Source organism: Polypterus senegalus, chromosome 1, assembly GCF_016835505.1.
Source record: "Polypterus senegalus isolate Bchr_013 chromosome 1, ASM1683550v1, whole genome shotgun sequence".
NCBI lineage: Eukaryota > Metazoa > Chordata > Cladistia > Polypteriformes > Polypteridae > Polypterus > Polypterus senegalus.
In genome coordinates, this window is record NC_053154.1 from 166458653 (window position 1) to 166482404 (window position 23752).

At 37.0% G+C, this 23752-nt stretch overlaps 1 protein-coding gene across 5 annotated transcripts in view; it reads left to right on the plus strand.

The window, feature by feature from the left end:
* Window positions 1-23752, plus strand: part of gigyf2 (GRB10 interacting GYF protein 2) — a 343857-nt gene that overhangs the window by 280333 nt on the left and 39772 nt on the right. For all 5 annotated transcript variants that reach the window (XM_039762266.1, XM_039762240.1, XM_039762245.1 and 2 more), the window contains exons 17-19: window positions 2267-2367; window positions 6505-6605; window positions 21816-21962. In XM_039762266.1, coding sequence (XP_039618200.1) covers window positions 2267-2367; window positions 6505-6605; window positions 21816-21962 — 349 coding nt within the window. The remainder of the gene's footprint in view (window positions 1-2266; window positions 2368-6504; window positions 6606-21815; window positions 21963-23752) is intronic.

Below are 23752 nucleotides of genomic sequence, written 5' to 3' on the forward strand. Positions count from 1 at the left end.
TCGCCACAGTCTAGTCCTAAGAACAAAAACGAAGATGGCTCAACAGCTTCCTCAAGATTTAGATGATAAAATTACTGCCTTCCAAAGCTTCATCATTAAGCACCGAAAGAAACATGAATACCCGCTCACAAAGATCGCAAATATGGACGAAACACCTATGTTTTTTGATGTTATTAGTAACAAGACAGTTAACCAGAAAGGAGAAAAGACTGTGTTCGCCAAGACAACTGGTTATGAAAAACAGCATTTTACTGTTGTGTTATGTTGCCTTGCTGATGGGACAAAGTTACCACCAATGGTGATCTTCAAAAGAAAAACGTTGCCAAAGAAGGAGAAATTTCCTCGTGGAGTGGTTGTTCATGTTCAAGAGAAAGGGTGGATGGATGAGGATGGCTGTCAAAAGTGGATTAAAGAGGTGTGGTGACGTCGTCCTGGTGGGATGTTACGTGAACGTGCTCTTCTTGTGTGGGATATGTTTAAGTCACATTTAGCTGATGATTTTAAGTCTGAGTTAAATAAAGTTAACACAGACATAGCAGTTATTCCTGGTGGATTAACTTCCGTACTTCAGCCTTTGGATGTGTGCCTGAACAAACCGTTCAAGGACTTAATGCACAAAAAGTGGAACAATTGGATGCTGTCTGGGGTGCGGACATTTACCGCTGCTGGTAACATGCGTGCTGCACCTTTGGCAACTGTGTGCGAGTGGATTGTCGAGGTGTGGGCGGAGATCAAACTGGAGATTGTGATAAAATCATTCAAAAAGTGTTCCATCAGTAATGCCATGGACGGTACGGAAGATGATATGTTATGGAAGGATGATGATGATGATGTGCCTCTTGCCCAACTTATCGACGATACAGAGGAGTACAACATGTATGATGAGAACTGGAATGTGTTATTCGGTGGGGAGGATAGCGATGATGAGGAATTCAATGGATTTTAGTGCCTGAGGAATTCAATGGATTTTAGTGCGTAGTAAGTATTAAATTCATATATATTTGTGTATACGACTGTTTACATAGTGATTGAACCATGACAATTAGTCAGCGATTGTGTATGTACCCGCGGTAATTGTGTCTCAAAGACAATATAATTGTTATTCAACTGATAATTAGTAAACTAATTGATATGAATAATTAATCATGTATTGTTATTAAGTTATTTGTGAACAGTATTAAATTGCTCTGTGCTATTGGATAATAATTTACCCGAGATCATTGTAAATAAAATTATAATTATATATTAAATATAAAATCTTTTTTTTTTGTTTTGTTTAATAATGGATTGAACCTTACTATGCCGAACAGTAACTAATTATTCATCACATCTTACTAATCCTCATCTTTAAATTCAAGCACAATACTGATTCATCTAATTACTGTACAGCAGCAGTAAGAGGATTGGCGACTTCTTCATTCACGGATTTTTTATAGTGACATTTACAGTCTGTATTTTATTTTAAACTTCCCGATAATTTATTATAAAATTTCATAATGAAATCAACAACTAAAACACTTTTTTGAATAAATTCTTTATTTAATTTAAAATACCGGCATGCAAAGTTACTTCTTCATCTGAAAGATGGCTCTGTGGTTTCGTTATTATTTACTTCCGTATTCATCGGCAAAACCGGCATTGCGCTGGAAATCTTGAATCTGAAATGATACTCGTTGTATAAACCGACCCCCAAACTCCAAGCCAAAAATCTAGGACGAAATTCTCGGCTTATATAACGGGATCTACGGTAGTCATTTCTGTCTGTGCACGCCTGTAATGTTCTCAGTTTGATCTGCAGAATTCTCATTGCTTTCAGGGTTTAATAATCTGAGATTGAGCAAAAGTTTATAACCTTGGTTTAATGTAGTTTGATTATACCTTAAACAAAGTTTAAATATGAACTATTGCCATTGTTCAACTTTATTTTGCTGTTTTCTATGTTATGAATTCCATTTGTAGCTTATAGTATCTGACCTAGAACCATAGTTGACCACCAGTCTTATACAACAGTATAGGTTTTCACACTAAAACATAGGTTCATTGGGTTAATGTAGTCGGATGTACAGGGTTCAGTGAATTTCTTTCTTGCATGTATTAATCAACATTAGCAGTAATGTATGAATACTGATTCCTGGTGGCAACAAATAGGCAATTTTGTTCATAACACACAGAATGCAATGCTATACTTTATGGATTAGTTTTGTAATTAACAACCGATTTAATATTAATATTATGGTTTGCAATTGAAATTATTCTTGTTATATAGAACATCAGAACAAAATTTGGTTCCACCTGTTACAAGATCTATGTCAGTGCCTGATGCAGGATCCATCTGGGAATTACAAACACCATCGACCCAATCATCAGGTAACTAATGTTTGTTTTCTATGCTTCAGTAATATTTTATCAGCTATCTACAAAAAAACTAAAAAAGTATTTTAAATAAAAAAAAATATTTATTCCTGTTAAATTGTGTTTATAGTATCTTCCATGAGAACCCTGAATACAATGAGGTCTGATCATTTATGTTAGGTAGAATGCCTAGAGGGGGCTGGGTGGTCTCATGGCCTGGAACCCCTGCAGATTTTATTTTTTCTCCAGCCATCTAGAATTTTTTTTGTTTTTTCTGTCCTCCCTGGCCCTTGGACCTTACTTTTATTGTATGTTAATTAGTGTTCTCTTATTTTAATTCTTACTTTGTCTTTTTTTCTCTTTCTTCATTATTTAAAGCACTTTGAGCTACGTTATTTGTATGAAAATGTGCTATATAAATAATGGTGGTTGTTCTGTTAAACTAGCTAAATAATGCAAAATTAGCTTAGAATTAAATGTTATAAATCATATTTGAAAGTCTAAGCCTGTAGAAACTGGCATAGAGTTTTTTATTTAGTTTAAAGCAGCAACAGCATGTGTTATTACACTACTTGTCTGTGTTTGCACAGGTACCCAACATTTTGGGGTGAATTATTTTGTCAGTATTGGTATGATTTAAAGGTCAGTGCTAAATCCCTAACCTTACCATCAGTGGCTGTTTGATTTTATAAAGTATGGCAAGCCAAATGATCATTTAAGGGACGTGTCATAATAAATTTCAGGTAACTTCTTTGTAGTCAGTTTTTTGAGGTAAACTTGTTTCAGGATGTGTCAGTTTTTCTATATATTAACCTTCTTAGCATTGCATTTTTTTAGGATTTTTAACAAATCTCAAAAGTATAATAGTGATAAAGATAATATTAATGGTGAAAAAATATTATTATGAAACAATAATGAAAATAACAGTTTAGTAATAGTAATACTAATGCTACTAATGATGCCAAAGCAGTATATATTCTCAAAATGAGTCCTTTGTGTGGTAAATATTAAAGCATGGTGAAAGACGCACTCCGGCGTCAGAGTCATGACAATAATGGTGTGTTCCTTTTTTCAGATTTTCTTTACAGATTTATCAGTTTTTGAACAGCACACTGCATAGTTACAAGTTGGATTCTGTTTTTTTTTTTTTTGTTTTGTTTTGTCTGTTGGAGTTATATAATCAATAAAGTATCTACCAATAAGACATTCTGGATTCATCCGTGATATCCTGGGTCTGCCGTGTCTTTTAGCGGTAGTGTGGATGGTGGATGAGTATTTATCTCATATAACTTTGTGTAATTTAGTATTTAGTAATTTAGTATGTTTCAAATGCATGATTTAAAATGACAGGAACTTACTTTTACATCTCAAAGTGCATTTAAAATATTGGAAAATGTATGTAACATTAGTTTAGGATATCTTAAATGGTATTTTACATAACTCAAAATGTGCACAAAATTATTTTAATATATCAGAGAATGTATTTAAACTATCACTTCATTATTTGATGTCGCCTTCAAACTAATCTCCACCAAAAACATTTGTGCCACCTTTCCTGCCACTTTTTAGAAACAATGCTGGAAGTCTTCAACTGTGATGAGACTGAGTTCTGTCCTTATATCTGGATGCTTTGAATGACGTGTTATCTCCATCTATTTACTTCGTTTTCATCTCTAGGAAAACATGATGAAATTTTATATTTTATATCTTTCTTTTCAAATTTTCACACAATTCCTGAGCAGTTAAAATTTTGATTATGAGTTTACATTTTTGAACAGGTTTTGCAGACACGTTCGCTTTTTTCAGTCAGAATCACCTGACTTGATTCAAATCGGTTTTTCAGTTTATCAGCAATTTCTTGAGTGGTTAATCATTAATCATTTCAAATATTTCTTTAATCATGATCATCCAGAAGATAGAATGCCTTTGACTAATTCTCAGTCATCTTGGATAAGTTTTAGCTATTCATAAATGACCGGCTTTATTCCAGCAGTCATTTTCAAATGCAGTCCTTTATATCTGTAGGATTTTTCTTCCACTTTTCTCCCAAATAGTGATACACACAATCCCTCTATTCTGTCAGTTTTTTTATTAAGATAGGCCCAAGAGATACGCCTGTCTTTTAATATAATAGTATGAGATTTGGGGAGAGAGCCTGATTTTGGTATAGGGTAATATTTCTCTTTTGTACACATTGCAGCAGAGCTCCCTAACTTTATATTGGCAACTGTAACAGACAAAGTCCAAGGCCTTTCTGATCGTACCTTGTAAATTGTATAGATATATAAAAACAAGTAAATGAAAACTAACAGCCCAAACACGCAAATGTGTGCATTGCAATTTCCAAGTGTTTATTGTAGCAAACCGAAAGTCAGATCACTGTACAGCGTTGGATGAACTTACAACTCTCTTTTTTCAACAAAGTTAATAGGTAATTAACTTTGTGTAAAATTAACACATTAAAAATCTGTATTGATTGACAACTAAATAGAATGTGAAAGTTATGAAAGTTGTTTCCTTGTTTTCTAATAGACTTGTCTCTAAAACCTGAACTAAGAGTTCTTAACTTCTTTACATCTACAGCTATAATTACATTTTAAATGAAAGAAGTTCAGATTTCCCTACATTTTGACCTTGACGGTTTCTATTAGTTGGAGTAATGTATTTTATGAGCAAATTGAAAACCAAGTTAACCTTTGAACCGGTTTAGACAGAGTGTAAGAAGGCTTTTTAAACATACATTAAGCTATTTTGTTTTCTCCACTTTAGCTCACACAACACTGAAGTAGGGACAAAGACACTCTGGGAACCATTAACCATGAAACAGAAAGCAGACAGACTTTGATGTGGTGTCAGTGCTTCTCATGACACACTTGTGATAAACACAGGTGGATAGAGATAACAGTATCTTCTGTGATCCAGCATATTCGTATTCATCATCACTGTTACAAAATTTAAACATTATACTTTTTAATTGAAATCAAAACTGTTAAAAATGTGCACGTGTTTTGTTTACCTCACAGCTGATTTTGTAAAACTATCTTTTCATTGTCTACTAAGCATTAAGTACTAACAGATTACAAATGATGAAAAACTATAACGTTGACAAAAACTTTTTTTTTTTTTCTCTTGGATATTCCTGGTGGTATTTATAAGGCTTCCATAAAGTAAAATGCTTTTTTTTTGTTTTGTTTTTAATCTAAATATATTACGTTATTGTGGTGGACTCATTTTACAATAATAGTCAGAAGTGTAGGGCAGTAGGTGAATTCTTCAGAAATTGCTTTTTTATGTGTGATGGGACAGTGTTTATACAGTTATTTTAATATATTTAGAAATCAGGGAAATTCTTACTTGCATGTGCTGATTAACATGCAGCATGACTCGACTCTTTGGTGTAGCGATTAGTGAGCATACCTTATCTCAGAACTTCTGTATTTTTTTACCTAGAAAAATCTAAGAGCATATTTGTCATTACCAATGCCACTTGAAACCAGAATAATGGATGTCTATCAATAAGTATAGGTTAATCAAAGTGTTGTGACCAGTTTTAACATTTTCCTGCAAATTAAGTACTAATTCCAAGCTTTTTACCAGTCATACTGTTAAATTTGTGGTGAACTCTTTAACAAGGCCAGGCACTTCCCTCATTTTCTTGTTGACCTGTGTCCTGAATTAGTATTCTTACACCCTTGTTTCATTTTTTGCCTAGCTAATCTTTATGCTGAATTTTCACAATCCTCTTTTGTCTGCACTATTATTTTTTCTTTAATACTTACCTTCATATTTCATTAGGTCATAAAGATATGTTATTTGATTTGAGTGGAGGGGAGTTACATGAAACTATGTTGTGTGATGGATTGGTATTTCACACAAGCTTGGTTCTTGTCTAATTTCCTTTGCTACTGAGATAGACTGCTGTTCCCTGCAACCATGTAATTGAAAAAATAAATAAATAAGTAAATCATAATGTGGTTATGCACATTGCATAAAGACCTCATAGTTATTTGAGATTCCATCAAAGAATCTGATCATTCAAATGATATAGGATTACAGTTTTCAATTCATAGTTACTGCAAATTCAGTTTAAAGTGAAAGTTGTATTCATTATCTAAATGAGGAATGTAACATTTTCTTACTGTTTCCTTTTAGCTTGGGATGGCAGCAGTGTTTGGGATTTACCTATTGACTCCACAACTCCACCTTCTGCTCTAGAACAAATTAAGCAACTAGAAAAATTAAAGACTGCCAAGGTAGCATCATTCTGTTATATTTTAAGTATTTTGAAAATGTTGGACCTTATTTAAATATTTCTGTTATTCTGTAGTAATAAACCAAATGTGTTTTAGGTTTTACCTGTACCAGTAGTTCCAGTATCAGACATCGGGAGACCCCTGTGACTGTGGGCTTTTGTTCCAACCAGTTTCACAACACTGAGCCAGTCACAGGTCAATTAAGAAAGTCTGCTTCCTTAATTGTATTCTAATATTGACAGTTAACAATGAGCAGAGTAGATACAGGCAAATCACTGCTCATGCTGGAAGGCTTCAGTTACTTCAGTATCCAATCCACTACCATGGTAACTAGTAAATAATGATTTAAATGACCGGAATACCTGGAAATGAAGAGTGAAAGTCTTAATAAAAATGATGGTCTTCAAAATTTTGTTAAAAAGGCAATACATTTTTTCCATGCAATAAAACCATCCACTTTACCTGTTATTATTAGGATGCCATTAAAGGACAAAACTCCACAAATGATGAATTAATATGAGGTCTTGACTCTCTGTGATCATAAAAGATACCTGAGCATCATTCGTAAAGAGCAGGGTGTATCATGATGTCCAGGAATAATTGCATTCCATGGTCTAGTCATTCTGGCATCCTAATCATTCCCTGTCCCTAATTGGCTAACACACTCTCTCACACCCACCACTTCTCCACCTAATAGCTCATGTACGATGAGTGTACTGGTGCAAAAATGACTGCACATTAGCGCTGGTTGAAGTGACTCCCCACTCACTATGAAAAGCATTTTAACTAGTGAAGAAACTGCTATTTAAATATAAAACAATTAATAGAAAAATGACAAAAGAGAGTTAAGAACTTCAAACTGTAGTAAAACAATTATTTCAGAATTTAATATGAATGTAAATCTCATACTTCTGCTATTTTCCAAATGCAAAATAAGAAAAGAAGAAAAACAGCCAATTAAAGAGTGAGATCAGTTAGACGTTAGACGAAAGAACTCACTGATGATGAAATGAGTTTTAACAAAAGCTTACAGATGCTGGGATCCTCCAAGACTGGGAATGGAAATCACTGGAATGCTTTCATAAATAATTGGGCTCTATTACATGTCCAACATATAAATAAAATTATTTTTTTGTGACTCAGACAGATATCCTTATTACCACATAGAGCTGCTGTAAATGATTACTTTTTTTGAAATACCCTAAATAAATTATAGTTAACTGCAAATTATTTATACAACTTCTCTCATATTCTTGTTAAACCTAGCAGATTATGCCCTTTATATTTGTCATATTTGGATATTTAATTTACAGCATTGCAGTAAGTTTTTAATTTAACGTATACAAACTCCCATTAATAAGAAAAGAAGGTGAGTGTAAAACAGTGTTGCAAAAGTTTTCAGGCTCTTGATGTTTCTTCGGATTTACTGAATAGCAAATCCTTCACTGAAATTTTGTCCTTATTGATATTTTTATTTCAAAATAATTACTTTTTCAGTGAGGCATTGTTTAATGTAAATAAACAAAGAAGAAATAAACTATACTGTTTCTACTTGGTTGTACATGGTTGGAACTTTGCAGTGGATCAATTGTTGGTCGGAGGAGCCAAGTAATTTTGGTTTGGTGGAATGGTCTGTAGAGAAGGGTAAAGGAGCAATATTTTACACTTCACATACTTCATTTTATATAAATGTCATGTACACATACCAAAGTTGTTGATATTTACATTCTCATTTAAAACATTATCAGCTATATGCATCTACAATGTCAGATGTCCTAAACATTGTTTAATCACTCTGACATTCACATACTCAACCCGGTAAGTCAATTCCCCCCTCACAAAAACACACACACTCTGCTAGAAACGTACCAGCCACCTAACCCTCACCAGATTCCTTTTCTTGCAACAACAGTCCACTGGTTATATTGGAGGAGAGCAGAGCTTTGTAGGTTGATTTCAGTCATGACTTGGGGAGGAAAAACAACAACAACATTTATTTATATAGCACATTTTCATACAAACAGTAGCTCAAAGTGCTTTACATATTAAAGAATAGAAAAATGAAAGACACAATTATAAAACAAAATAAATCAACATTAACATCGAATAAGAGTAAGGTTCAATGGCCAGGGGACAGAAAAACAAAAAATCTCCAGACGGCTGGAGAAAAATAAAATCTGTAGGGATTCCAGACCATGAGACCGCCCAGTCCCCTCTGGGCATTCTACCTAATATAAATGAAACAGTCCTCTTTGGATTTAGGATTCTCACGGAAGGGCTTGATGATGATGATGGTCACGTAGACTTCTGCCTTTTAATCCGTCCATCATTTTTTGAGCATCATGAAGCTTTGAGTAGGTGGTGGTGGCGCAGGCCACCACCACAAAGAACCCGGAAAAAGAAACAGAAAAGAGAGTAGGGGTCAGTACCGATTTTAGAGCCACCATGAATAGTTATTTTGAGGAATTGAACATATAGAGTATCAGGATTAAGTTAAATTACGATTAAAATGAAGTTATAAAAAGGCCATGTTAAAGTAATGTGTTTTCAGCAGTGTTTTAAAGTGCTCTACTGTATCAGCCTGGCGAATTCCTATTGGCAGGCTATTCCAGATTTTAGGTGCATAGCAGCAGAAGGCCGCCTCACCACTTCTTTTAAGTTTTGTTCTTGGAATTCTAAGGAGACACTCATTTGAGGATCTGAGGTTACGATTTGGAATATAAGGTGTCAGACATTCCGATATATAAAATGGGCTAGATTATTTAAGGCTTTATAAACCATAAGCAGAATTTTAAAGTCAATCCTGAATGACACAGGTAACCAGTGTAGTGACATTAAAACTGGAGAAATGTGTTCGATTTTCTTTTCCTAGTTAGGATTCTAGCAGCTGCATTCTGCACTAGTTGCAAACGATTTATATCTTTTTTGGGTAGTCCAGAGAGGAGTGCATTACAGTAATCTAGTCGACTGAAAACAAACGCTGAACTAATTTCTCAGCATCTTTCAGTGATATAAGAGGTCTAACTTTACTTATGTTTCTTAAGTGAAAAATGCTGTCCTAATGATCTGATTAATATGTGATTTAAAATTCAGATTACAGTCAACAATCACCCCTAAGCTTTTTACCTCCGTCTTGACTTTTAATCCTAATGTATCCAGTTTATTTCTAATAGTCTCATTGTATCCATTATTGCTGATCACTAAAATTTCAGTTTTCTCTTTATTTAACTTGAGAAAATTACTATTCATCCATTCTGAGATACTAGTCAGACATTGTGTTAGTGAATCAATAGAATCAGGGTCATCAGGTGCTATTGATAAGTACAGCTGTGTGTCATCAGCATAGCTGTGGTAGCTCACGTTGTGCCCTGAGATAATCTGACCTAACGGAAGCATGTAGATTGAGAAGAGCAGTGGACCCAGGATAGAGCCTTGTGGAACACCATATCGGATATCATGTGTCTTCGAGTTGTAATTCCCACAACTAACAAAAAATTTTCTCCCTGTCAGGTAGGATTCAAACCAATTTAAGACTGTGCCAGAGAGGCCCACCCATTGACTAAGGCGATTTCTAAGAATGTTGTGATCAATGGTGTCAAATGCAGCACTCAGATCTAAGAGGATGAGAACAGATAAATGGCCTCTGTCTGCATTTACCCGCAAGTCATTTACTACTTTAACAAGTGCAGTTTCTGTGCTGTGATTTGTTCTAAAACCCGACTGAAATTTATCAAGAATAGCATGTTTATTTAAGTGGTCATTTAACTGCATAATGACTGCCTTCTCCAGAACTTTACTTAAGAAAGGCAGGTTAGAGATGCCTAAAAGTATCCTAACCTTTGAGTTTTCTGCCACTTGAGAGCGTCAGCAGTGTTTTCTTTTACTAGCGAATCACGCTGAGATAGCGACTCAACTGTTGCTTGCACATTTTGGCTTTTTCATACTATAAGAGTAGCAGTGTTTCCAGAATTCCTCTCAGTATCTAGTCTATGTGTGAAGATCTGCTGTATGTTGGGTTCTTCAGAAGAGCAGTACAGGCATTCCCCAGGTTACGTACGAGATAGGGATCTGTAGGTTTGTACATAAGTTGAATTTATATGTAAGTTGGAGCAGGTACATCTATACTAATAAAAGGCAAAGCCCTCACTGACTCACTCACTCACTGACTCATCACTAATTCTCCAACTTCCCGTGTAGGTAGAAGGCTGAAATTTCCTTACAAAAGTTGGGCAGGTTTCATTTCGAAATTCTATGCGTAATGGTCATAACTGGAAGCTATTTTTCTCCATATACTGTAATGGAGTTGAGCTCGAAAGCCGTGGGGGGTGGAGTTTTGTGTGACATCATCACGCCTCCCACGTAATCATGTGAACTGACTGTCGCAGTACGTAGAAAACCAGAAAGAGCTCCAAAAAGCGCTGAAGAAAACATGCATTATATAATTGAGAAGGCAGCGAAACAATAAGAAGCGAGCGAGTGACATATACAACCATATTCATGAGTGCTGCTACTTCGGAAACAAAGCACGGTGTAAACCTAAAGTTTAAATTAAGTTCATAGACAGGCTGCCGCTGGCGTTTGTCATGCCCACGGGTAATGTGGGATTCAAGTTTAATGAGAGGATGCAGGATATAAACAAGAGTTTTGATCACATTGTAACTAAGTTAAAATTGCATGTGAAGGGGCTGTGCTTATGCAAATTCCGAGAGACTGTGTTTGTGGGGGATTGACAGTTAAGGCGGATGGGGGAGTCACGTCATAATCTCCCCTCCCATTCACCTCATTTCGCTCTGAGCTGAGCTCCGCAACGAACACAGTGTTACGGAAGCGAGTTTGTGATGCTGCCACCAAATACTCACAGACAAATCCACAAGTTAATACACACGCTGTCTCTACAGTTTCTCCACACTGAATCCTCCAGGCACTACTTACAAAAGGTTACATTGACAATTGTGTTATGTTATTTTTAAAATGTTTCCTTTTCTTAGTACAAGCACAGCTAAGAAGCTTTGATGCATGTGCTCCATAACGCGTTAAAAAATCACGCATTTAATCACACTTTGCATTACAAGCAAAGGGGAACTTCTGTCAATGTACGATTCCCTGGTACACCGATTACATTGATCAGCGCTTCCCGATTCATTTTACCCTCGCACCCCCTTGGTTTAAGAAGTATGAAAAAATATGAGGTTAACACAGAAAAACAGATCACCAATTGAAGCTTTATGAATAATCGATTCACCATCAATAATTGTTTTGGTAAAGCCATACTCAGTGTAATCCTCCTTCCATTTTATAATTTTTCCGTCACTAGCCATGATTAACACTAGAGTTACCAAAGCCTACGAAAAAACTTGTAATTCTGTCCCACCTTAAATCGCTTCTTAAATCCCTTCACACCTCTCTGCCAGCGCCCTTTGTCTTCTAAATGTGCTGATAAAGAGAAGCTTGGAGCAGCCGGCTATTCCATTCCCCCAACAATTTAGAACATGCACGAACTTCTCCCAGCTCATGCCTCGATTGAGTATCTGGGAGTGAAGTGGAGTTTTAGAGTAAAAATAATAGATCGTTATTTGGAACACACGCATTTCATGTCTGTTCCGTTTCTACAGTAATCTGTGTCAACACATTGTTAAAACAGAAACGTTTTTTATATTCTAGTAGTAGATGACAAAATGTAGGCATAAACTATATAATGTATGAAGCCTGAAGTCCAAATAACAAAGAAACATTTTCACAAAAATAACACAATTGAGCTTTTATTCAAAAATATAACTGCAGAAACAAAAAGCCGCCTTAACATGCGACATTGACAGCAGTTTATTGTAACTGCCTCCGTGGTTCAATAGAATCACTTCCCGCTTGGGAATCAAAAGGTCACAAGTTCGATCCTGCGCCACTCCGTTTTGAGAAGTAAACTGCTCTTAGTCTTACTGTTTTAGAATAAAAGCATACATTTGATTTCAGTCTGTAATAGCCGGTGCAATTTATGATCCTTGTAAAGGTTAGCTTTTTTTTTTTTTAATTCACTTTTCATTCTCTCAGTTGCTTTCAGAATCAATCCATACAACCCCATCTGACACGGCTGTTTTCACTAAAGACGCGCTATAGCTCTGCAGTGTACCACGATGCATACTAACGCCCCCCGACCCACCAACCGGGTTCTGACACACAAACGCTGGCAAAGCTGCCTTCTTCGTATCTCACCGTCACTTGCTTTTCTTTTTATTCAGTTTTATTGAGTGTTCCTGCCAGTCCCCGCATGTTGCTGTATGCTGTTTCTTTTGTACTCCAGGACATGCAGAGGAAAGAATGGTAAAGAGCAGTAACTTCGGCGCAATATGCAATAATCAGACACTCCCCATCTGCCCATGTCGTTTAAACACAGGAACATATATTGGTGTAAAAGTATAACAAAAGTGCACTTTTATTCAAGTGCACTTTTTCCATCGCCTTTTCCTGTAAGAAGCAATGTACACACTTCTCTCTATGCTGTGGTTTCTATTACACACCTGAAAGAAAGAGACAATACATGTGAAAATATCCAGCGTACAGCAACATGCGGGGACTGGCAGGAACACTCAGTAAAACTGAATAAAAAGAAAATCAAGTGACAGTGAGATACGAAGAAGGCAGCTTTGCCAGCGTCTGTGTGTCAGAACCCTTTGGGGGGTCAGATTAGATGGACAGTGTTTGTGAACAGCAGTTTTCAGATCTTGCCACAGATTCTCGATTGGATTTAGATCTGGACTTTGACTGGGCCATTCTAACACATGGATATGTTTTGTTTTAAACCATTCCATTGTTGCCCTTGCTTTATGTTTAGGGTCGTTGTCCTGCTGGAAGGTGAACCTCCGCCCCAGTCTCAAGTCTTTTGCAGACTCCAAGAGGTTTTCTTCCAAGATTGTCCTGTATTTGGCTCCATCCATCTTCCCACCAACTCTGACCAGCTTCCCTGTCCCTGCTGAAGAGAAGCACCCCCAGAGCATGATGCTGCCACCACCATATTTGACAGTGGGGATGGTGTGTTCAGAGTGATGTGCAGTGTTAGTTTTCCTTTTTCAGGACTGTGTATTTCAACAATAATGTTTTAAAAATCCAAATAACTTCACAGATCTTCATTGTAAAGGGTTTAAACAATGTTTTCCATGCATGTTCAATTAACCATAATCAATTAATTAACATGCACCTGTGGAATGGTCGTTAAGACCTTAACAGCTTACAGAAAGTAGGCATTTAAGGTCACAGTTCTAAAAACGCAGGACACTAAAGAGACTTGTCTACCGACTGTGAAAAACACCCAAAGAAAGATGCCCAGGGTCCCTGCTCATCTGCATGAACGTGCATTAGGCATGCTGCAGGGAGGCATGAGGACTGCTGATGTGGCTAGGGCAATAAATTGCCATGTCCGCACTGTGAGACGCCTAAGACAGCGCTACAGGGAGACAGGAAGGACAGCTGATCATCCTCGCAGTGGAAGAGCCCGGATCTCAATCCCATTGAGCACGTCTGGGGCCTGTTGGATCGCAGGGTGAGGGCTAGGGCCATTCCCCCCCAGAAATGTCCAGGAACTTGCAGGTCCCTTGGTGGAAGAGTGGGGTAACATCTCACAGCAAGAACTGACAAATCTGGTCCAGTCCATGAGGAGGAGATGCACTGTAGTACTTCAAGCAGCTGGTGGCCACACCAAATACTGACTGGTACTTTTGATTTTGAGCCTCCCTTCATTCAGGGACACATTGTGAAACATTTTTAGTTTATGTCTTATGGTGTTGACTCTTTTACTGTTCATACAAATATTTACACATTAAGTTTACTGAAAGTAAAAACAGTTGAAAGTCAGAGGACGTTTCTTTTTTTGCTGAGTGTATATATATATATATATATATGCCAGCAACACTCATGACAATGACAAAACAATTACATTGTCAATCATGTTACGTTATTATTAAAATGTTTCCTTTTCTTTTTACTTCTCCGCTGCCAGGCGCGGGTATTTTGCTATAGATATATATATAGATAATATATATAGATATATAGATATAGATATGACAACAACACTCATATCAATGACAAAACAATTACATTAACAATCATGTTACGTTATTTTTAAAATGTTTCCTTTTCTTTTTCATAACTTCTTTAACACACTACTTCTCCGCTGCGAAGCGCAGGTATTCTGCTAGTTATTTTAATAAATGCTATTGTTGACCTATTGTAACCAAGTGCTCTCTGCCAATGAATGATGGAGTTTCACCTCTTTCTGACCTTTTTATTATTTCTACTTCATTTTCAATGATGATGGTTTTTCTCTTTACTGTATCACCAGCACTTTCATCAGATTTGTGTTTCAGAGACATTCTTGAAGGGTGAAGACAAAAGGTTATGATGAGCTCTTCTGCACAGCACTATACACGCTATCACAGCAGGAAGGCACCCGTCAACACGTCTGATGTACTGACAAGAGACAACTTCCTGCTATGCCGAACAGTATAAGCAGGCTTACTATTAAGAATGACTGGGGGCGGCAAGTGGGGGTTCATCACTCGCCCACCACACAGTCACCTCCACTACAGTATGCTGCCTGCAGCGTCCGTTCACTGAGAACGAACACAGTGCGGCCAAAGGCGGATAGTGAATCGCCTAACCCCAATTCAACAGGCAGCCATCCGAGGCACACTACAGTGCTACCCCCGCCGCCCCGCTCAGCCACAACTGGTTCACTGCTTACAGTATTATCAGCCATGTGCATGGGGCGGGCAGTGAAACGCCCCCCCTCCACTCCATCCAGCCTGCATCCAGTCAGGAGCAATAGCTGCGGCGGCATAGTGGACGGGCAGCGAACCATCGTCATGCACACGAGCGATAGCTGTGGCCCCGGTGACTATGGACCACAGGTCATCGCTTGCCGGCGGGAGCCACCCGAGGGACACTACACTGTCCAAGCAGCAAAATCGCCCCCCTCCAGCCACCACTTGCAGCATCCCCAGGCTGAAGGTGACAGAGCGGCAGTTAGTGAGGCGCATGCGTCGCATCTGTGGCCTTGTTCGCAAGTCATAGGTTGGATATCTGTAACCTGGGGACTACCTGTATTTAACTTATCCAACTGTTTTTGAAGCGCTAAATACATTTTCTGAGCGTGTTTTATCAATGGTTAGAATTAGGAGAGTGGACTTTAGAAAATTTCCAATAAATTTACCACCTTGAAACACAATGTGTTTTAATTTTTGATGAGTATCCCCTTCTTACATAGAGTTTCAGTCGTGGAGCACCTACTTTCTTACCATTAAGGCAATTCAGTGATGGCTTGTACCACATGGTGAGTTATGGCAACCAGAATGGCTTATATTTGTTGCAGACCAACATTAATAAGAAAATGCAATAGCAACAGGTTTCCACAATATATGTGGATGTGTTGTGAGTACGTGAGACACAGAGTTTATTCTTGTTTTATTAGTTATTTACTAATTATTGTATCGTTTGTCTTCTTATTTCTCCTTCGTATTATTATTATTGTTATTTTGAATGCTTGCTTATGATTTTATCTTTTAGGAAATGATGGCTCTTAATTTAACAGTGATTATACTTAAGTGCACTGTGCTATTGTGACATACATACTGTTGAGTTAATAAAGCTATTGTAATAATCATAACCTGCATGTCTTTTAATTATGAACAACCGTAAGCCTACTTTTGCCCTCCGCTGTATATTTAAAATAGCAACAGCCACCTTAGCACTGACCCCTGAAGGACACCACTCTCAGCCTCACCCAATTTTGATAAGTTCCCTCACACCATAACCCTCAGCTTCCTGTGTTTTAACCAATCCTGTACCCATCTACACACTACACCTTGAACTCCTACTTCATTTAGTTTGATGCCTAACCTCTCATGTGGTACCTTACTGATGCTTTCTGAAAGTCAAGATAAAAAGCATCACCACTTCTTATCATATCCTTTTGTTGCTTCCCCATAGAATTCCAGCATGTTAGTAAAACACATTCTTCCTCATCTGAACCTATGCTGACTGTTCAGTAAAACTCCTGTGCTTGGTATGTGTTGCTCAAACTTTTCCTTAATTTCTTCCATTAGTTTGCCTGTGATACACGTTAAGCTTACTAAACTATAGTTGCTTGGACCTGCCCGATCACCCTATTATATAACAGGATAGTATTTGTCATTTTCCAGTCCTTTAGAATTTCCCAAATTCTCAATGATTTTCTAAAAATATGCATCAAGGGTTTATATACAGGGGGTCCTCGGGTTACAACGTTTCGACATACAATGTTTCGAGTTTGCAACACTCATTCCCATAAAAACTTTTAAAAAATTGAGACATGAGAAGGAATAAAGGTAAGCATTTTTTTACACTCATTTTTTCTGTTACTACAGTACAGTACAGTATATGTATGTCCTTTTCTTTTTTCTCAGGCTTGGATTTTGTGTTTTTATGTTCTAGATTATGATTTTGCAAATGTGTTAAGATAGGTAAGTGACTTAGGCTAGAGTGTGTTTCGACTTACACCAAAATTCAGGTTACATCACTGTTGTAGGAACGGAACTGTGTTGTAACCCGAGGGCCCCCTGTATGTACTCACCAACCTAAAGCACTCAAGGATAAAAGTATCTAGTACTGGTGATTTGTTTGATTTTTAACCTATTTAATCTAAGCAGTACTTTGCCCTTCACTATTTCCAAATCACTCAATACCTCCTTAGTAGTCCCTGTTACCGCAAGGAGGTTATCCACTTTCTAAAATATGGAGACTTCAAAAATATCCAAATTTAGAGCATTCACTCCTTCACGGTCTGTGAGTTTTAATTCCCCTTTACTGTTCCTGATACACTTCTACTTCTCTTTGGTTGTTTATTTAGTACTAAAATACTGAAAGAATCTCTTTGGGTCATCTTTTGCCTTATCCGTAATATTCCTCTCTAACTGTCTTCCTTAAAGGTTTTCCTCATGCTTTCATATGCCCTATGCCCTACACTGTATACAGATGGTTTATACTTGTTTCTTTTTCAACTCCTTATTAACCCACTGTAGAGTTTTTAAATTTCCTAAATCCAAATTTTCTGATGTACCTGTTCTGCATTTCATGGAAAACATTTGTAAACATGTTCTACTGCTCTTTGATTGTTTCTACATTTAAAAGCTTATTCCAGTTTATCACAATGAGACTTTTGTCGCATCTGTTCAAAATTTGTCCTACCAAAGTTAAACATAACAGTTTTAGTCTTTATATCTGTGCTTTTCCAAAATAATAAGAATTTTATTATATCACTTGACACTAGTGGTTCAATCACCTGTACACCCTCAATCCTGTCCTGATTATTAAAAACTAAATCTAGACCGGCTTCCTCCAGTGTTGGTGATTTAACATATTGTGTTTTAAAACAGCTAAGTATGTCTAAAAATTCCTGCTTTTTGTCCTCCACCTTGGTTTAAATAATCCTCAACTAAGCTTCTCCTATGACCTCCAAACACATTGGTGGCCTTCTAGTTCAACCTGTTATGGTCCCATTGCTTCCAAATGGAGTCTCAATGCTGCATAAACCTATACCTTTCTATTCTTCACTAAGATTTGAACCATGCATTAAGCCTTCTAATCTTCTTCATCTTACCTAGACTGACATGTGGCACCAAAGCAAACGTTATCAGTTCAGCTCTTAAGCCTGGCAGCCAAGTCTTTAAATTTGTATTGTAGAACTGGCATGCATCTCGTGCAGATGTAGCTTTCAAGAAGGACTGACTCCTCCAAGGCACGTTCCAAAAATTCTTAACATATAACATGACTTGCACTGGTCTCATTCTAAAAATTTGCTTTTGGATTACTAAAGTGATTTACTCCTATTAATTAAATTTAATTGTGTTAATTTATTAAAATTATTAAATTAATACCAGATTAATGAACTACTGCATCTGACGACATGGTGGCACTGTACAAGAAGAGTTAGAGCAGACTGTACTTGCAAAGGAGACTAAGGTCTTTTGATGTGTGCAGCAAGCTGCTGGAAATGTTTTACCAGTCCATAGTAGCCAGTGTGTTGTTCTACACTGCATTCTCCTGGGGAAGCAACCTGAGTACAAAAGAAGCACAATGCCTGAGCAAACCTACCAAGAAAGCCTGCTCCATCACAAGGCAAACCCTGGACACACTGGAAAAGAGGAATCATTAAAAATACCCTCCATCCTCTCTAGTAGGCGCTCTCTTGGAGCACTTTTGCCACAGACTCATTCTACTGTGGTGTGCCAAGAACCGCCTCTGGGATCTTTTCTCCCCAATGCTATCAGGCAATTTTATGCTTCCACCCAATGTACTCTCCAAGTTATTTTTTTTTTTTTATTATTTATTTAGCGATTGATTGGATGTATGGTGGCATGTAAAAATATTCAATCCATTTGAAAGTCATTATACCTTTCTGCATGACAAGAGATTTGTACACATTTCTCCACTCAGAATTTTAATGTGAACTCATGTTGTATCAGTACATTTCCAAAGTCAAAATAAACCATTTTCAGTAGATTATTTAACTGAAGAACTAAAAATTAACTGTATGAGTGTTATATGGAGCTATATTCAATTATGTCTTAACATTATTCCCACTAAAAAAAAATCTATTCGTTGCTGCTACTCCAGTTTTCTACTTACCGGTTTCTGTAGCTACATTAAATGCTTTTTGCCATGCCTTGCAGATGCTACATTTTGAATATAAGTAAATTTTATTTATTTATTTTCCAAATATTTCTCCTAACACTCCACTACTTTTACTCGAGTACAGGCGAGAAAAGGTTAAAAAGTTCCACACGGCTCCATTGTGGCAACCAGAAACCAAAAGTTATTAGGAGCAAAATTTGTATTTTAATTGAATGTCACACAAAACTCTCAGCACTTTTACTTGCAAGGATGATATCTGTATGTCAGTCTCTGTCTCCAATCACTAGGTGTCTCCTCCTTCTGAGGTTGAGTGGTATGCCACCTGGGGTTAGTTCTTCTCATGCTCTTGATAGTCATGTTGTCAGAATTGACTATGTGGCAGTGGGTTTAGAAAATAAATGGATGTTTAAAAATAACTGCATAAAGTCTACTCTTTCTTTTTAGATGTTTAAATTATACCTTTTTATCTCTGCTATTTGGCAGTATTTAATTTATTCATCAGTAGTATCAGAAACTCATGACCACATTGTGCTAAAGTTCTCCTACATTTTGGTCATGAATGTGAAAGGGTTGGAATTCTAATATGTTAAAGCATAGGGGTGTACTCATTTATGCTGAACACTGTATATGTGGAAATAAAATGTGACATTTTTATTTTGTCTCATTCATTGCTCCATTTTAAATTCAGTTTGGTAGTGAATCCATAAAAAAATAATCATCCTAATACTTATAGATAACACTGTAAATGAATAAATAAGTGATAATATTTAGTTCTGCTAAGCCAATATGCTTCATAGTGAGATTGCTGAAACTTTTGAGCAAACATTTTTCTGGATTTCTAAGAGTCATGTTATAAGTAGCTACCAGGACTTAAGTTGAATGTAGCATTAGCAATTCATTAAGTCTCTTTGTGAAAATGCTTTTTTTTATATTAGTTATTTGTCAAAGTTTGACTTTGGTTGTCTTGTGCTTTTCTTGTTGAAAGTTAAACTATTTACTTTAATTGCATTACTATAATTATAGTGAAACAGCAGTCTATTTCATAACAACCCTAATGATGAACAGGACACATTGAATTCACTCTGCCTTGAGTTTGGCATACCATCTTCGTAATATGCTATATTGATTGTTGTGTCCAAAAATGTTACCTGAGCTGTAAGGCAGCAGTGCTAACCACTGCGCCTCACTAAGATAAAATTAATAGAATTCAATATCAGAACAGTAAAATTTTTGCAAACAGTGACAACCAGGATCAGGAAGTCTGTATTTAATGAGGCTTGCCAGTCGCACAGCAGATTTTAAGGGAAAAATTCAGCAAACAAGGCTAATTGTAAATGCTGTAAAAAACATTTTGACAATATTTGAAAATCAGCATTAATCAACACTTGTCATAGTAGTATTCATTGCTGCATGAGCTTGTGAACTTCTTCTGCTCTAGCAAATACAGTGGAACCTTGGTTCACGACCATAATTCGTTCCAAAACTCAGGTCGTAAACCGAAGCAATTTCCACCAGAGGATTGTATGTAAATACAATTAATCCGTTCCAGACCATACGAAGTATATATAAATATATATTTTTTTAGTTTTTAAGCACAAATATAGTTAATTATACCATAGAATGCACAGCGTAATAGTAAACTAATTGTAAAAACACTGAATAACACTGAGAAAACCTTGAACAACAGAGAAAGCTAACACTGCAATAGTTTGCGCTATAGTGCTAGGAACCGCTCGCTAAAACCACTTTTTTTTAATGAGTTTTAAGCACAGGGAAAAAAAAAGAACATTTGAAAAATCCGTAATTTAATAAACCACCAAGAAAAGTAAAATTGCCACAATGCACGCTATGAACCGATTGCTGTAAACAGAACTGAAAACAAAAACAAGCCTTTTCTACCTTATGCGTTCAGCCTTCCCTCTCTCGCTTGCTCGCTTGCTCTCTCGTGTGTGCGTGTGTCTCTTTCCCGAGCCTGTAGCGCCTGTGTGTGCCTCTGTATTGCGGGCCTGTGTGTGTGCCTCTGTATTGCGGGCCTGTGTGTGTGCCTCTGTATTGCGGGCCTGTGTGTGTGCCTCTGTATTGCGGGCCTGTGTGTGTGCCTCTGTATCCTGTGTGTGTGCCTCTGTCTCGCGCGCCTGTGTGTGTGTGCCTCTGTCTCACGCGCCTGTGTGTGTGTGTGCCTCTGTCTCGTGCGTCTGTGTGTGTGCCTCTGTCTCCTGTGTATGTGTGTCTCTCGCACTCGCGCCTGCCTGGGTGTGTGACACTATCTCTCTTGCTCACTCACTCGCTGCACAGGGAGAGACTGAACATGTACAAACCTAAAGGGAAACTGGCTTGTTCGTATACCGAGTGTGTGGTCGTGAACTTTTTGGTCGTAAACAGAGTTGTACGTGTACCAAGACGTTCGTGAACCGAGGTTCCACTGTTTAACTGTACCATTGTTTTTATTTTTTAAGACAATCACTGCATATAAAGCAGAGCTATTGCAAATTCTGTACAGTTTAAATATAATTAAATCTGTTTTCTTAAATTCTGTGTTTCTCTTTCATACAGCTGGATCAAGAAAGAAGAGATGCTGAGCTTAGAGCAAAAAGGGAGGAAGAGGAGAGGGAAAGAAAGAGACAAGATGAAGTACTAAGGAGGCAACAGGAAGAAGAGATGAGGTCTAGAGAGGAGGAAGAACTAGCACGGCGTAAACAAGTAAGCAAAAGAATTTAGGGTGCTTGGTCTTTTTTTTTTTTAAACATATGATGTACTAGCCGTCCCCCGCGGCTACACCTGCGCATAGTAGTGAAACAGGACAAACTTTAAAGATCAATAACCAAACAGGTATTGCTTGCAAATCTCCAAATATCAATAGTTTAACCTGCAAAATGTAATATAGAGTAATCATTTCAAAGGTTATATAAAATATAAGAAATACATTAAGCATATTATATGGTCAGTGACTGAAAAGTAGTATTATTTCTTGCTTAGCCTTTTCTTAATCTTCTGCCTATGTTGTACTCACTTTCATTATTACCCTGCTCACAAAAATGTTGAAAAATTATGGCTTGCCTCCCACACAACTGTAAACAGAATGGTGTAAGTGAAATCAGGCACACACTAGATTTATCTCATAGGTCTATAGTCTGACTCTTATCTTGCCCTGCAGGCTTTCAAGTTATTGTTACTGTATAAGGGATAATTAAAACAAAAAAATTCCAAATCAGGAAGAGGTGTTCACTTATGCTACGTTAGTAATTAGCTAAAGATTAGATCTTGTATACAGCAAATTACTTTTTGTGACTTTTTTTTTTTATACCATATGCTTCTGATTTTACAATGAAGACCGGTTGCCAAAACCCATAGAAGTATTGGGCTATTGTTAAATTTCTAACGCTAAAGTCTATAGGAATGAGAGCGATTTAAATTATCCACCCCAGGGATGGAAAATGAATGTAGGTAATGACATGTTAGATCTCTGTTTAACCTTCCGGCAGGGACACCAGAAATATAAAGAGATTTGCACAATTTATGAGCAAGGTTCATAAATCGTCAGAAGTCTACAGTATCACTTTATCTTTCTCTTTTGTGGTTCGAAACATGGCCGAAGACTTACTTTCACAAATAACTGAGACATGGTTGTTTACTTATAACAGAAGAGGGATATCTACCCTCTCTTTCTCTTTCTCTCTCTCTCTCTGTAAAAGTGCAACAATTTTGTGCAATGATTTTATGTCACGTTTTTTGTTAAGCTTTAAATCAGGCTTATTTTAAAACCTACATATATATGTTTGGTATCAATCTTTTCAGATTTTATCGAACTTTATTGTGATGTTAGATTTTCAGATTCTTATTTCATTTTTAAATTATTCACTAAAAATATCAAGAACTCACGTCCCACAAGACGAGAGTTTGTGCCAAAAGACTTAATCACACCCAGGGTCGGAAATAAAAGACAAACAGTAGGACAGCTGCTGTACAGGCTTTTAAATGTTTGAAGCACCATGTGAGAAGCAGATCATGCGGCATAGCAGCAGCAAGCCAGCAGCTCATCGAGCAAAGAGGAGGTAAAAAAAATATATATTTGTTTCCTATTGTATCACCATTTAAGATGGGGTTTCAAAGGAGCATCTCCTTGGAGTGTGTGTCTAGCCCCTCTCTTCACAACACGAGCGGCAGAGATGCAAAGTGGCTGGCATGTAGTGCAGGCAAAGGGGGGTTGGCAAGCGAAGCGAGCAGGAGAGAACCCCCTAGTATACAAATATATATGTATTTTGATATATACAGACAAAAAGCAATAACAATACCAAACATAAAATTACAAAAAGCTTAATTTAACTTTTCCCCTCCTGTAAGAAAATGCATGCTAATTTATCTATTCTCTCGGCTTAGACAGATGTCTTTCTCTCTTATAGAAAGAAAGGTTCAAAAACGAAAAAGGTTAATAGCTTATAAATTCAGAATTTTCAATTCATGTGTTCAAGATGATTATGTTCTTTGGTTGG